Genomic DNA, 13,035 nt, shown 5'->3' with positions numbered 1-13,035 from the left:
TTTACCCCTCTAGACAGATACCAGACTCTAAGACTCTCAGCAGTGACACTCAATTTGCACTTACTCAGCAATTCCGCATCATTAGAGGATCTCATTATACATTTGACTCCCCCACACCACTCCCCCTATTTGTTGGGTAATTCGGAGCTTTAAAACCAATGGACACAGAGACAAAAAATAAATGTATGAATACATGTGCTTCCATGTGCTTTAATTTAGATACATTTCTTTATGGGTAGGGTAGCAGTAATTCGGTAGTGTCCTATCACTAGACAGAATGTACATAAATAAGTTTTAGTAGGAAACATGATTTACACCTAAGTTACCTTTTCTTTTCTTATTGTTCTGAGGAAATGTGTGTGTGTTTGCAAGATCCAAGCAGATGTTTTGAAAAAGAAGAGCGAAAGCATTATAGTAGTGGATGCCTTTGTGAACATTTAAATGTGTTGGCACATGGCTTTTATTACCTAGAGAGCCACTTAAAAGCTTATGGAAAAATCAAACATATGTTGTTATAGCTGTCATGTCAGCTTCAGAAGCAGTTATCATAGCTTCCTACGTATTTGTTTTGAATTACAGGTAGGAAAATGAATTCCCTTTCTCTTATTACTGTGTTTGAGTCATAGATTCTAGGGACAAATATGAAATAAGAGAAAAATAAGACCTGAGTTTTAGAGCTTTGCATCAATTTTATTCAGATTCATATTGAAAATTTTTCAAAAAATAACTGAATATATATATTTGTGCTTTTACGCATTATTCACACCGAGCAATATTTTAGCTGGTGATGACTATAAAATTACAACTAATTATATAAGAAAGTCATATACTATTTATGAAACACATTTGCATTAACTACTAACCATGGAAGTGAAGTTTACTGTCCCAAACAGAATGTGACAAAAACAGTGTGGCAGTAAAATAACTGGAAGTTAATACACTTAAGTACTATGATAAACCAATGCAATTAGAAAAAACAATCGGCCTGCTTTCCCAAAGCTGGTGAGGCTACAGTGAAACTGACGTGTCTCTACATGTATGTAATCTGGAATGTACTTTGACATTATGGATCAATAATCTCTGTAAGTGTTGACATAATTTGACTTTTTAACATTATGGATGAAAACAAATCCTAAAAATTAAATCTGAAAGAAAACAAAACTCAGGTCTATAAACTAGATAGATAAGTCAATACACATGTACATTTATAAGTGGCCAAATGGTAAAAATAAATGAAATAAATATTTGAGAGCAGGAAAAAAACCACATGATTTAAAATAAAATTGGAGAAATACGATACAGCCATTAAAACTGTTAAAGACCCAATAACAATGTAATGGTTAAGAGGCACTGTAAAATTTAGCACTGATTTATGCTACCAGTGCAATGGGAAAACCATCACATGACATGGGAATAGACCAAAAGGGATACTAGAGACTTGCTCATCTTACTTAAAAGTAGCAGGTTATGGACATTTTTATCTCCTTCTTAGTGTTTCATTGGTTTGCTGTGATGTTTTAAGAATAAAAGTGAGAAAATAAAATGTAGAAAATTAATTAAGAAGAGCAAAATTATGATCTTTCTGATTACTAAATCTACTTACAACAACTGAAAATTCGGTTTCTTTGAAACAAGTGACAATGGAGGGTCCTTCTCTGTACATATCAGAATTGCTGGTGGGGATTTACAGATCTGCAAAGAGATGTGGCCCTAAGTTACAATGACTTACCCTGTGACATTTCAATTGCACAAGGCTTTTTTAACAGTCTCAGTAATTTTTCAGTTCTAATTTTTATGCCATGATGGGAGCTCCCAATTTAGTCAATATTTATACTTGGTCAATATTTCATGTAAGAGAAATTAATCTTGGAGGACTAGAATGTTTATAAAATAGTCTTACTGACTCCAATCCTTCCAACTCCAATATACACCAGATGACATAATTCATTTTGTCATTTTCCCACGTATAGGTGCACACGCACATGCATGCACACACCCTTGTCACACAGAGCCAGCTCTGCCTTCTCTTCCTGGTTCTAAGTGTCCTCTACAACTTGACCTTGTTATTGCCTTTATATCATTTTCCCACAATATTCTCTAAAATGTGACTGATTTTTGGTATAGAGATAGTGTTACTGCATTTGGAGTGGATAAGCAATGGGATCCTGTTGTATAGCACAGGGAACTATATCTAGTCACTTATGATGGAATGTGATAGAGGATAATGTGAGAAAAAGAATGTATACATATGTGTGTGTGAATGGGTCACTTTGCTGTACAGTAGAAACTGACAGAACACTGTACACCAACCATAATGGAAAAAATAAAAATCATTTTAAAAAAAAGAAAGTGTTTGTAATCAGAAAATTTTGGATTTAAATCCCAGCTGTGTGATATACTAGGTTTACGATTCAGAGAATCTTACATATTTCACTAACCACAAATATTCTCCTGTATAAAATGATAGTGCATTCCATTCATGGATATAATAAGTATTTAATGAGCAATAGAAACCACTCATAATTCAGAAACACTCATTTGAGGCATGGAGATCTCTTTGGGGGATGATCTGAGAACTTCTGATTTTTTAAAAAGATGCATCAATTAAGTTAGACCAAGTTGGAGCAGCGGATAAAATGTGAATGCTGTGGCTGAGAGAAACGGGGGTGTGTTTCTCACTCACCAAGACCTCAGGGTGAATGTTCAGATTTGGGAGGAGGGTCACCTTCCAGGAGGCCATTCTGGGACCCAGGTGACTATGGTTCAGCGACATCAGAACACTCCTCCTGCAGATAAACAGATCAAAGAGACACGCATGGGAGGATTTTGAAGGACAGGAGAGGCAGCAAAGTTACCCCACACTTTACTTTGGGGAAAACTTAATTATAGACCACAAGTAACAGGAAAGGAAGACTGAGATGCTTAGTGTGATCTAGAGACGGGAGGATGGAGATCTGCAGACACCTAGAGAAATGGGGGCACACACAAAGGTATTTGCACAAGAAAACATCCTGCTAATTTGTAACAGTGAAGAATAGAAACAATGTAACTATCCATCAACAGGTAGCCAGTGAAGTAATTATCGTGCATTCATAAAATGGATTACCTGAGTTCCCACTGTGGTTCAGTGGGTTAAGGATCCCACGTTGTCTCTGTGCAGGGTTTTTGTTTGTTTGTTTGTCTGTTTTGCTTTTTAGGGCCACTCCTATGGCATATGGAAGTTCCCAGGCTAGGGGTCTAATCAAAGCTACAGCTGCCAGCCTATGCCACAGCCACAGCAACACCAGATCTGAGCCACATCTTTGACCTATACCACGGCTCACAGAAACGCCAGATACTTAACTCATTGAGTGAGGCTAGAGATCGAACCTGCAATCTCATGGTTCCTAGTTGGATTCGTTTCCACTATGCCGAGACGGGAAGTCCAAGGATGCAGGTTTGATGCCTGGCCTTGCTCAGTGGGTTAAGGATCTGGTATTGCCATGAGCTGGGGTGTAGGTCACAGATGCAGCTTGGATCCAGTGTTGCCATGGCTGTGGTATAGGCCAGCAGCTGCAGTTCCAATGCCATCCCTAGCCCAGGAACTTCCACATGCTGAGGGTTTAGCCATTAAAAAAAAAAAAAAAAAAGGATTATTATGAAACTAGTGAAAGGAAGAATGGATAAAGTATGCTTTCTCCGCACAAAGCTAACATGTGTCATACATTGGGATAAAAATAAGAGGCAAAACAGTGTCCGTAACATGCCTACATCATCTTTATACATTCATAGGAGGATACTTTAAGTTTTGTCCTGCTTTATAGAGATGTGGCACATAACTGTGTACATTTAAGGTGTACAATTTGATGATTTGATACACATATATATTGTGAAATGATTATGGTAAGTTAGCACCTCCATCACCTCACATATTTACAATTTTTTTTATGTGGTGAGCATATTTATGATCTATGCTCCTAGCAACTTTCATGAATATAGTATAGTTTACCCACTGTAGTCATGATGCAGTACACTGGATTCCTAGAACTTATTCATGTTATAATTGGGACTTTGTGCCCTTTGAACATTCCCCAGTTCCCCATCCACCATCCCAGGCTACCACCATCATACTGTTTCTATGAGTTTTTTTTTTAAGATTCCATGTTAAGTGAGATCACATTATATTTGTCTTTCTCTGACTGACTAATTTCACTCAGCATAATGTCCTCAAGGTCCATCTGTGTTGTTGCAAATAGCAGGATTTCCTCTTTTTTATCGCTAAGTTATATTCCATTCTGTATATCCATCCGTCCATCAGTAGACACTTAGGTTGTTTCCATATCTTGCCTATTGTGAAAATGCTGCAATAAATACAGGGGTGCACACTACTCTTCAAGATAATGATTTAATTTCCTTTTGATTTATATATTCAGAAAGGGAATTCCTGGACCACCTGGTAATTCTAGCCTTAATTTTTCTTTTCTTTTTAGGGCTGCACTTGCGGCATATGGAAGTTCCCAGACTAGGAGTCAAATTGGAGCTGCAGCTGCTGGCCTACACCATGGCCACAGCCTCAGCCACGTGGTATCCAAGCCATGCCTGCAACCTGCACCACAGCTCATGGCAATGGTGGATCCTTAACCCACTGAGTGAGGCCAGGGATTGAACCCGAGTCCTTATGGATACTACTTGGGCTCGTTTACTGCTTAGGCACAATGGGAACTCCTAGTTTTAATTTTTTGAGGAACCTCCATACTGCTTCCCCTAGTGGCTGCACCAAATCCCAGTGTCACCAACAGTGGCGTTTTCCCCATGTCCTCACCAACACTGGTTATATCTTGTCTTTTTGGTGACAGTCATTCCAACAGGTGTGAGGTGATATCTCACTGTGATTTTGATTTGTGTTTCATTGGTTGATTAGTGGTTTGACATATTTTAATTTACCTGCTGGCTATTTGTATTCTTTGGAAAATGCCTATTATGGTCATTGGCCCATTTTTAAAATAGGATTTTTAGGTCTTTTGTTCATGAGTTTTGTGAGTTCTTTATATATTTTGAGTATTAATCCCTTATTGCATCAGTGGTTTGGAAATATTTTCTCCCATAATACAGGTTGCCTTTTCCTATTGTTGGTGGTTTCCTTCACAGGGCAGAAGGTTTTTAGTTTGACAGAGTCTTACTTGTTGATTTTTGGGTTTTGTTGCTTGTGCTTTTGGTGTCATATCCACACGACAGATAAAATTGTAAATAAAATCAGAATTTTACCAAGCTGTTGAGTAACTGGACAAATGACTGATTTCATCTAAAAAACTAAATCTCATTTCCCCAAAGTACAGAGACTTAATGGAGGTGCAAAAGAATACACACACACACACACACACACACACACACACACAGTCAAGGGATGACCAGATTCCATGATGTACTCTTAGCTAAAGAAGTACTCATTATACCAAAAAGTAATAGCTTTTGAGAATGAAAGGGCAAAAACAAGAAATAAGAACATATATTTATATTGCCTCTGCACTAATAAACATTAAAAGACACTCATTCAATGAATAAAAGTGGTTAGTAGAGGGAGGAAATGAGGGAACATGTTACAGAGGAGAGGGGTGGAGCAAGAGATGCTTAATTATATTTGTTTTGTCTTTGAACCATGTGGATTCATTTCCTAGTTGGAAAAGGAAATAAATGCTGAAAGGATTTTGAAAAAGAAAACTACCAAGCACTTAGGAAAAAAAAGTAAAAGTATAGTAGACATAAATAGCAAAATTTTAGGTCAACTGAAAAATAAGCATGAATGTAATATTAATACTTGAAGAAAACTTAATACAATACTTGAAATAACAGTGGTGTAGGGGAAGACTTCCCAACCAAAAGGAAGGTATTGGGAGACTTGGGCAAAAAATTCACCATTTTGATTCAGGAAACATCCTATAAAACAAAATAGTCAACAACAAAAGTAAAATTGAGAGAAAATATTTACAGCACATCCTATTTTCCAAAAGTATTAATATTTACATGTAGGTAAAGACACAGTAGAAAAATAAAGTTTGATGCAGGCAATTTAATGAAAGGAAAACTGGCTAATAAACATGTACAATCTGCTTACCTGAACTAGTAACCTGATCAAAAGCCTTTGTGTCACTCAGGTAGGAGCAGAGGGTCAGGAGGCTGTGATGGTCCATGTTTAGGCATGTCTGGGAGGAACAGGCTTCTGTCCATATCTGGAGGAAGGGCAACTGTTAAAATGTGCAACATTTATCAAATTATCAAGCAGGAGGGTTTTTTTCACATAGCAATTCAGTGCTCGGTAGTACCCAGCATAATTAGGCACATGTATTTCAGAAATGTAGTCAGGGTAGGTAACTGCACAGGATTTGGAACAGGAAACACTGGACCATCAATGCCAGGACACAAAGGGGTCAAGGGTGGGAAACAGCCTGGCAGGTGATCTGGAGCCTTAGGATGGGGCAGGGACAGCCTGACATCCAAGCTGAGAGATTCAGGAGCCAAGCTGGGACAGACATGGCACAAGCAGGCATCCGAGGGCTGAGTATGGCTTGTGAGCAGGGCTGTGAGTCAAGGTGGGCATGAGAGGGAAGGGCTGTGGAGCCAGGAAGCTACTGTGGGTTGTTGAGCCTCGGGATTCCTCAGAAGTTTCTTCCCCTGGCTCCTCTGACCAGCACCCCTGCCCCGCCCCTCGCCACCGATGGGCCAAAGGGTCCCTGCTTCATCTGGTGGCAGATCCTTAGCACCCAACTGGGCCCGCAGATAGAAAGGCAGCTTCAACCTCCAGCTCCAGATTCACACTGGGATGCAGATGCCACGGCAATGCCACATTTTAAGGTCTATCCCTTAGGAAATAAATGTCTAATGGTAGAAGTGGACACAACTGTAACATGGACGGGGCCACTAAGCAGTAGAACGTGAGCTTTCTGGTGAGGGGGCAGTGGCCATCCACACCCTCAGCCGATGGGCCAGATCACGTGCACTTCTGACTCCAGACCCTTATGTCACAACATGGTGACCATTGCTTAGTGCTCAGATCAAACCAGATGTCCTCAAACTGTGGGACAGAGTCACTCGTCCAAGGATACTCGGTCCCAGTGATGAAAAGCACACCATTCGGATCTCAGATACCTTCATGTACTTTTCCCCAGAAAATGTCAGGATCATCACGGGTATTTAAGAAGTACCCAGTTCTGCCTGCCCTCGAGCACAAGGCAAGTTATTGGCATTTTAACAGATCAAATAAAAAAGAAAATGGAATGTAATGTATGGTGCTAATGGAAAACAAGAATTACAACACAACCAACAAAAAGAAAGGAAGGACGGCAAAGAAACTCAGGTAGTGTATTAGCAGAAGTGTATGTTCAAAGAAGGGCTATTCCCCATGCACTCCGAGGGCATTTAAAACACCTCCAGGAGGAGTTCCCACTGTGGTGCAGCAGAAACAAAACGGACTAGTATCCATGAGGATTCGGGTTCAATCTCTGGCCTCACTCAGTGAATCAGGGATCTGGCGCTGCTGTGAGCTATGGTGTGGGGCGCAAACTCGGCTTGGATCCTGTGTTGCTGTGGCTGTGGTGTAGGCTGGCAGCTGTAGCTCCAATTGGACCCCTGGCCTGGGAGCTTCCATGTGCCAGGGGTGTGGTCTTAGAAAGCAAAACAAACAAACAAACAACCCCCCCCCCAAAAAAAACCAAAAAACACCTCCAGGGAAGAAACAGAAGCATTTTCTTATCCTGACCCCTAAGGACTCTGCTCCCAGAACACCGTTTCCTTGACAATGTAGCCCTTGCCCTGAAAATTGATCACACGGCAAAAATAGCTCTGTAATCAGAAAACTCACAGGTTCAGTGGTCTAAAGAGTACTTACACAATAATCTGCTAAGTTGCATAATAGCAATCGGACCAGAGAAGCTTAAAATTCACGTTTGGGATATTAAAACAAAGTAGCTCCATTATATGGACATTCTTTTTCCCCATCATAAGGGATATTGAGGCACAAAAACATTTTTAAGCTGTAAGCTTGCAACAGCTAGTTATGGGAAAACAGTAGTCATAATGGGCGGGTGGTTTTCTGTATCTGTTTTAGCATGATTTCCAGCAAAAATCATCCTGCCCTGGTGTGTTTATTTTTAGCAAAGCAAGAGGAAGAGCAGAAACAGTCTCCCCAAACTGCTCTGCCCTTCCTCCATAATTTAACTTTCCCCATCTCCCTACATCTTTATTCATTTATTTAAAAAATTTTTTCTCTGAGAGTTCCTATTGTGACTCAGTGGTAACAAACCTGACTCGTATCAACAAGTATGCCAGTTTGATCCCTGGCCTGGCTTAATGGGTTAAGGATCCAGTGTCACCATGAACTGCGGTGCAGGTTGCAGACACGGCTAGGATCGCAAGTTGCTGTGGCTGTGGTGTAGGCCGGCAGCTGCAGCTGTGATTTGACCTCTAGCCTGGGAACTTCCATATGCTGTGGGTGTGGCCCTGTAAAAAGGACCAAAAAAAAAAAAAAAAAAAAAAAACTTTGTCCAAAACGAGACAGCTTTCTCACAGCCTTTGACACTAGAACTAAGACACTCCTGTCTGACCCATGCGCGCTTTAACTATGGTGAAGGTCTGTGGTGCCTTGTGGGGAGTGAGCCAGACACCCCCCCACCTCCCCACCCCACCGCACCCAAGGTGAGTCTTGGCATGTAGCAATTCCCCCCACTGCAGTGGCTCTTCTCACTGGTGATAAAATTTAATTAAGGGGAAGGAACATATGCAAATCAGCAGGGCCCTGAGAGGGGTGTGATTTATTAGAAAGAAGGAATCAATGATGCAAACAAGGACACAGCCACAAGGGACCCCGTGATGAAAAACCAGTCTTTCTGCGCCTTGGAGATCACAGAACATAGTAGGATGTTGGCAGCTCCCCAGCTTTTTGATCATTTCCTCACTTGGTTCTAAGTCCTTATCCTTCAAGACCCAGTCGGTGTCCACCTGCCAGGTCTCACAGAAAGTCTTTTCTGGCACTCTGACTGCGTGCGAACCCTTTGTCCCTGCAGACATGGCAACATTGACACTCCTCTGTAATATTCGTGCTCAATCAGAGAGCTCTGGTCTAAGATGAAGTTCCTTCCACTAATTAAAGTTGGAAGAATCTAGATTTCTTAATAAAGTTAGCTACCTGTGGAAATGACCCAAAGGACTGTTTTTGAATATGAATTAAGGAAGGCATGAGCAGACTACTATTGAAAAGTAATTAGGAACTAGAAGAAAGCCTATCATTGAAAATAAAAATCGAAGGTCTGGGGCCTATGTTCTAAAAGCCACTTTGCACAACCCTCCTCATCATCTTCACTCTTATTATTTACCCAGTGCCTGGTGTGAGATGGGATCGACATATCCTGTCATTTCCTTTGAAAACAAAGATCAGACGACAACTTGAAACTATGGAAGAAGTCGTGTTTTGATTCATGTTACACATTTGGAAAATCTGTTTCCCCTGGTAGGGTCAGGAGGAGGAAAACACCACCCATTTGGTTTCTAGTGGTGCTGATATTTGTTATATAAATAAAGGGGTATTTATTAATTATACCTTGTAGTGGACTTTGCTGGTTTTGGGGTCCCAGTCTTCCTTCCCCTTCCTTTGTTAGGATCACCTTGATGTTTGCAGCTGCCCATCATTCCCCACTGACATCTGACCTTTGGGGTTGCTGACTGCACCTCTGTATCTAAAACAGCAGTGTGTGACTCAAGCCTAAACTAGCACACAGACCCCATGATCTCAGGCAGGGCCATTGCCTCCAGGCCCTGGGTAGGTGGCTAAAATGAATGCAGGGTAACGTTCAAGCCTTTCATTTAAATTTTGGTGAAAAATGACTCTTTCCTCTGCCCAGGCATTCGAGACACAGTCCAGGAGACGAGGACCGCAGTGTAAGGACACCCATCAGCTCTGAGAAATCAGAGCTGATGGTGGAGCAGAGACAAATTTCTGGAGCGAAAGTCACTTCTTTCTAAGCGCCGCAGCTGCCTCATGAGTTGCCAGGTTAGCCTGGGTTGGTACTTTTTATTACTTGAAAAAGATTCCTTACTGATACAAACAGCAAATAATTCAAAAGCACCCTGCCTGATGTAACTGGCATGTAGAGCTTTCTCACTGTCACACAAGTTTGAAAATATTTCAGAAAACATTAAGAATCAAGAGAAGAATGTCTGGAAAACAGCCTTTGGACAAGAACAGACCTGGAAACAGGGCTCTTGATAAGCATTACGTTGTGTAAGCAATCAGGGCCAAGTCCACGGCCTTGTCGTGAAAGGATAGATGCTCCCCTTGGAAATAACACTAACAACTCTCGCACTGACTTCCACCTACTTCAGTCTTAGACAGGAAATCTGAGAGAATAGGCACTTCCATCTCCACTTGGCTGACAGTGATGTTTACAGCAGAGAATGACCCATTTTATAGAACCAACCTGGAGAGGGGCTGTGCTGGGGAGCAGATTACTTTTAACCTCCTCCTCCCAGAGCATAAATCCCACTAAAGTCCAACAGTGACCACAAAAGGCTGCTGGCAGTGAGAAACGGGGGTCTCTCCGGCAGACTTGCACCTCCTCGAAATGAAAAGCCAGAGACGGGGCGAGGGCTGGCTCCGGCAAAACATGACAGAGTGCTTTCATTATCTGTGCTGCTAGGCAAATGGGCCATATCAAGTGGCTGAGTAAGTCTGTTACTAAAGAAAACGTTCTGTTAGGGCAGGGAAAGAAAACATCAGTATACAGCATCGGCGTTGCGTCTTAAAACTGTCACTGCCGATGGTATTATTTCCTCTGCGCTTTAATGTGACTGAAATGACTAAGACACTCCGGCCGCTAACATAAGAGGTGATGTTTTCTTACTGGATAACCTGGACACCAGGAGTCCCTGGTGATGGGGGTCCTGAAATATCAGTGAGTGCCACTCCCCCGAGCCAGACCAGGGACCAGGAACCACCACAGACCCTCTCGTCCTCTGTCCTCCATCACCCATCCTCCCACCTTCTCGTTATCCCCTGTTCCATTCCCTCCTCATGTCCCTTGTCACCAGCCAAGTTCAGACCCTTGCAGTCTCCTAGCTGGACCACGGCAGTCATCTCCTCACTTGAGTCCTAAGCTGAGTGTGTCCCTCCTGAAGCCCCCTTCATTGATGCTGTAGACACTGTCTCTCATTCCGATCTGAGATGGTCGCTAGGCACAACAGCCTGCAAGGCTCTCCATGACCTCGAAACTGTGTCTCCTTCATCTCACCCATGACACTTTCTAGGCAGAAGACAGCCCTTGGACGTAGTGACTCCTAGACACCCAAGGAGTCAGGCAGACTTGTATCAGGTGACTATAAAAAATTCAGTTTCCTTCATATTGAAGGGTCCTCCCACTGTGACTCAAAGTCAGAACACACGAAGCACCCCTTGGTCTGTTCTTGTCACTGCATGGGTTTTGGGGTCAAGGGAGCTGATGCCAATGGCTCTGCCATGATTAACACATCCATAAACCTGGTACATCATTGCAGGACTACATATTAGCTGCAAGGAGAGTGAAAGCAGACCCTTCAGAGCTGTCGGAGTGGGTGGAGCAGAGGGATGTGGACAGGCAGGACTCTGGAGGGAGGAAATACGAGGCCCTCAGAGTCTCTGTTGGGGACATAACAGGCTTGCTGAGCCCCCACAGTCAACCATCCAGCCTAAGCAGAGAGTGACGGGGACTGGAAGAGAAGGGGTCCCAGTGTCCTGCTGTCCTGCCTTAGTGTTTAGGGACCAAGCAGCGATAGGTAGAATCAGACTTGCTTCCCAGTGGTGCTCTGACTACCCTCACTCCCCCGAGCAGGAGGACAAAGGGCCTCATGGTGGAAGCAGCTGGCCTTACAGTCTAAGGGTTGGAGCCGTAGTGAAGGAGCAGGGAGCCCCGGAGAACAGAGCTTTGGCTGTATTAAAACATCAGGAGTTTGGCTGAGCAGAGCTATGGAGTGGCCATCAGGCCACTCTAAGGCAGAGGAAAATGCGCTTTGCTTACAGAGGATGCGTTGACCCTCTTAGCCACGTAGGTACTCCCTGTGGTGACACTTCAGGTTACAGCATCACTGTCCCAGACCCAGGGGCTGACCCTGGCCACATCACCCTGGTCCTTGACACCAATTGGTGTCCTGTGTTCTTTGCAACCTGACAACATGCACACTTCATCACAGAAAATGCTTGATCCTGGGCTGAAGGTTTAAGGCCTTCCTGGGTGTTCCAAGCGCCCTGCTGGCCAAGGTTGTCTGGTATCCATGAGCGTGGGAGAGTCCTCTTAAAACGTGCTCTCAAAGCGACATCTGTGTCCACTTCTTTCACTTTCTCCTGTCCTGAGCCTCACTTGGTCCCTGATTAAAGCTGCATCCAGAAGACCTCATCCCATCCCAGTCACTGTGAGTAACAATCAGGACAACTCGAGGACAGATATTTAAATTGGGGGATTTCCCTTGGATAGTTCCAGGGTTTTTCTTTATTTTCCCGGTAACAGCAACAGTTGGGCAGCAGGGCTGGTAAACTAGATCCCAGTGGACAGGGCTCAGAAAGTAATGCTGGCTTAGCCTCTGGGTTCTCCTGTTGGATGATGTGGTCCCACCTGTGCTCAGCCCCCCCCCCCCCCACACAAAAAGTGGTCCACACAGGCCAGAGCAGGGATGTAATGGGTTCTGGAAAAGATCTCTATAAACTTGTACAATAAAAAGTCTTACCCTCTTGCACCGACCTTTTGGGAGAAAAGGTCTGCCTGTGAGTTAAAGAGGATTGCTTTTATTCTTTTTTTTTAAATTAATTTATTAAATTAATTTTTTGTTGAAGTATAGGTGACTTATTTACTTATCTTTATTTTTAAAATGTCTTCTTATAGTTGATTTACAATGCTCTGTCAATTTCTGCGCAGAAAAAGCATTTGACAAAGTCCAACATCCATTCATGATCAAGACCCTCGCCAAAGTGGGTATAGAGGGAACATTCCTGAATATAATCAAAGCCATTTATGATAAACCCACAGCAAATATAATACTCAA

At 42.7% G+C, this 13,035-nt stretch overlaps 1 protein-coding gene across 22 annotated transcripts in view; it reads right to left on the bottom strand.

Moving 5' to 3' along the window:
• The window catches only part of LOC106506202 (uncharacterized), a 356,784-nt gene that overhangs the window by 23,843 nt on the left and 319,906 nt on the right, over nucleotides 1–13,035 (bottom strand). For 11 of the 22 annotated variants that reach the window (XM_084999786.1, XM_084999794.1, XM_084999797.1 and 8 more), the window contains 2 exons: nucleotides 6,092–6,206; nucleotides 2,684–2,786 (listed from right to left, as the gene is read on the bottom strand). In XM_084999786.1, the coding sequence (XP_084855912.1) occupies nucleotides 2,773–2,786; nucleotides 6,092–6,206 (129 nt within the window). In that variant the 3' untranslated portion in view covers nucleotides 2,684–2,772. Of the gene's footprint in view, nucleotides 1–1,603; nucleotides 1,693–2,683; nucleotides 2,787–6,091; nucleotides 6,222–13,035 lie in introns of all 22 variants that reach the window. The other 11 variants (XM_084999787.1, XM_084999808.1, XM_084999811.1 and 8 more) reach the window with 3 other exon arrangements.

This window comes from Sus scrofa, chromosome 15 (assembly GCF_054392235.1).
Source record: "Sus scrofa isolate SSC_HxYL_T2T_F1_AM1 chromosome 15, Sscrofa_HxYL_maternal_Yorkshire_Landrace_v2.0, whole genome shotgun sequence".
NCBI classification, from domain to species: domain Eukaryota; kingdom Metazoa; phylum Chordata; class Mammalia; order Artiodactyla; family Suidae; genus Sus; species Sus scrofa.
The sequence above is the reverse complement of the archived record's forward strand: the minus strand, read 5'-3'. Positions and strand labels throughout refer to the sequence as shown.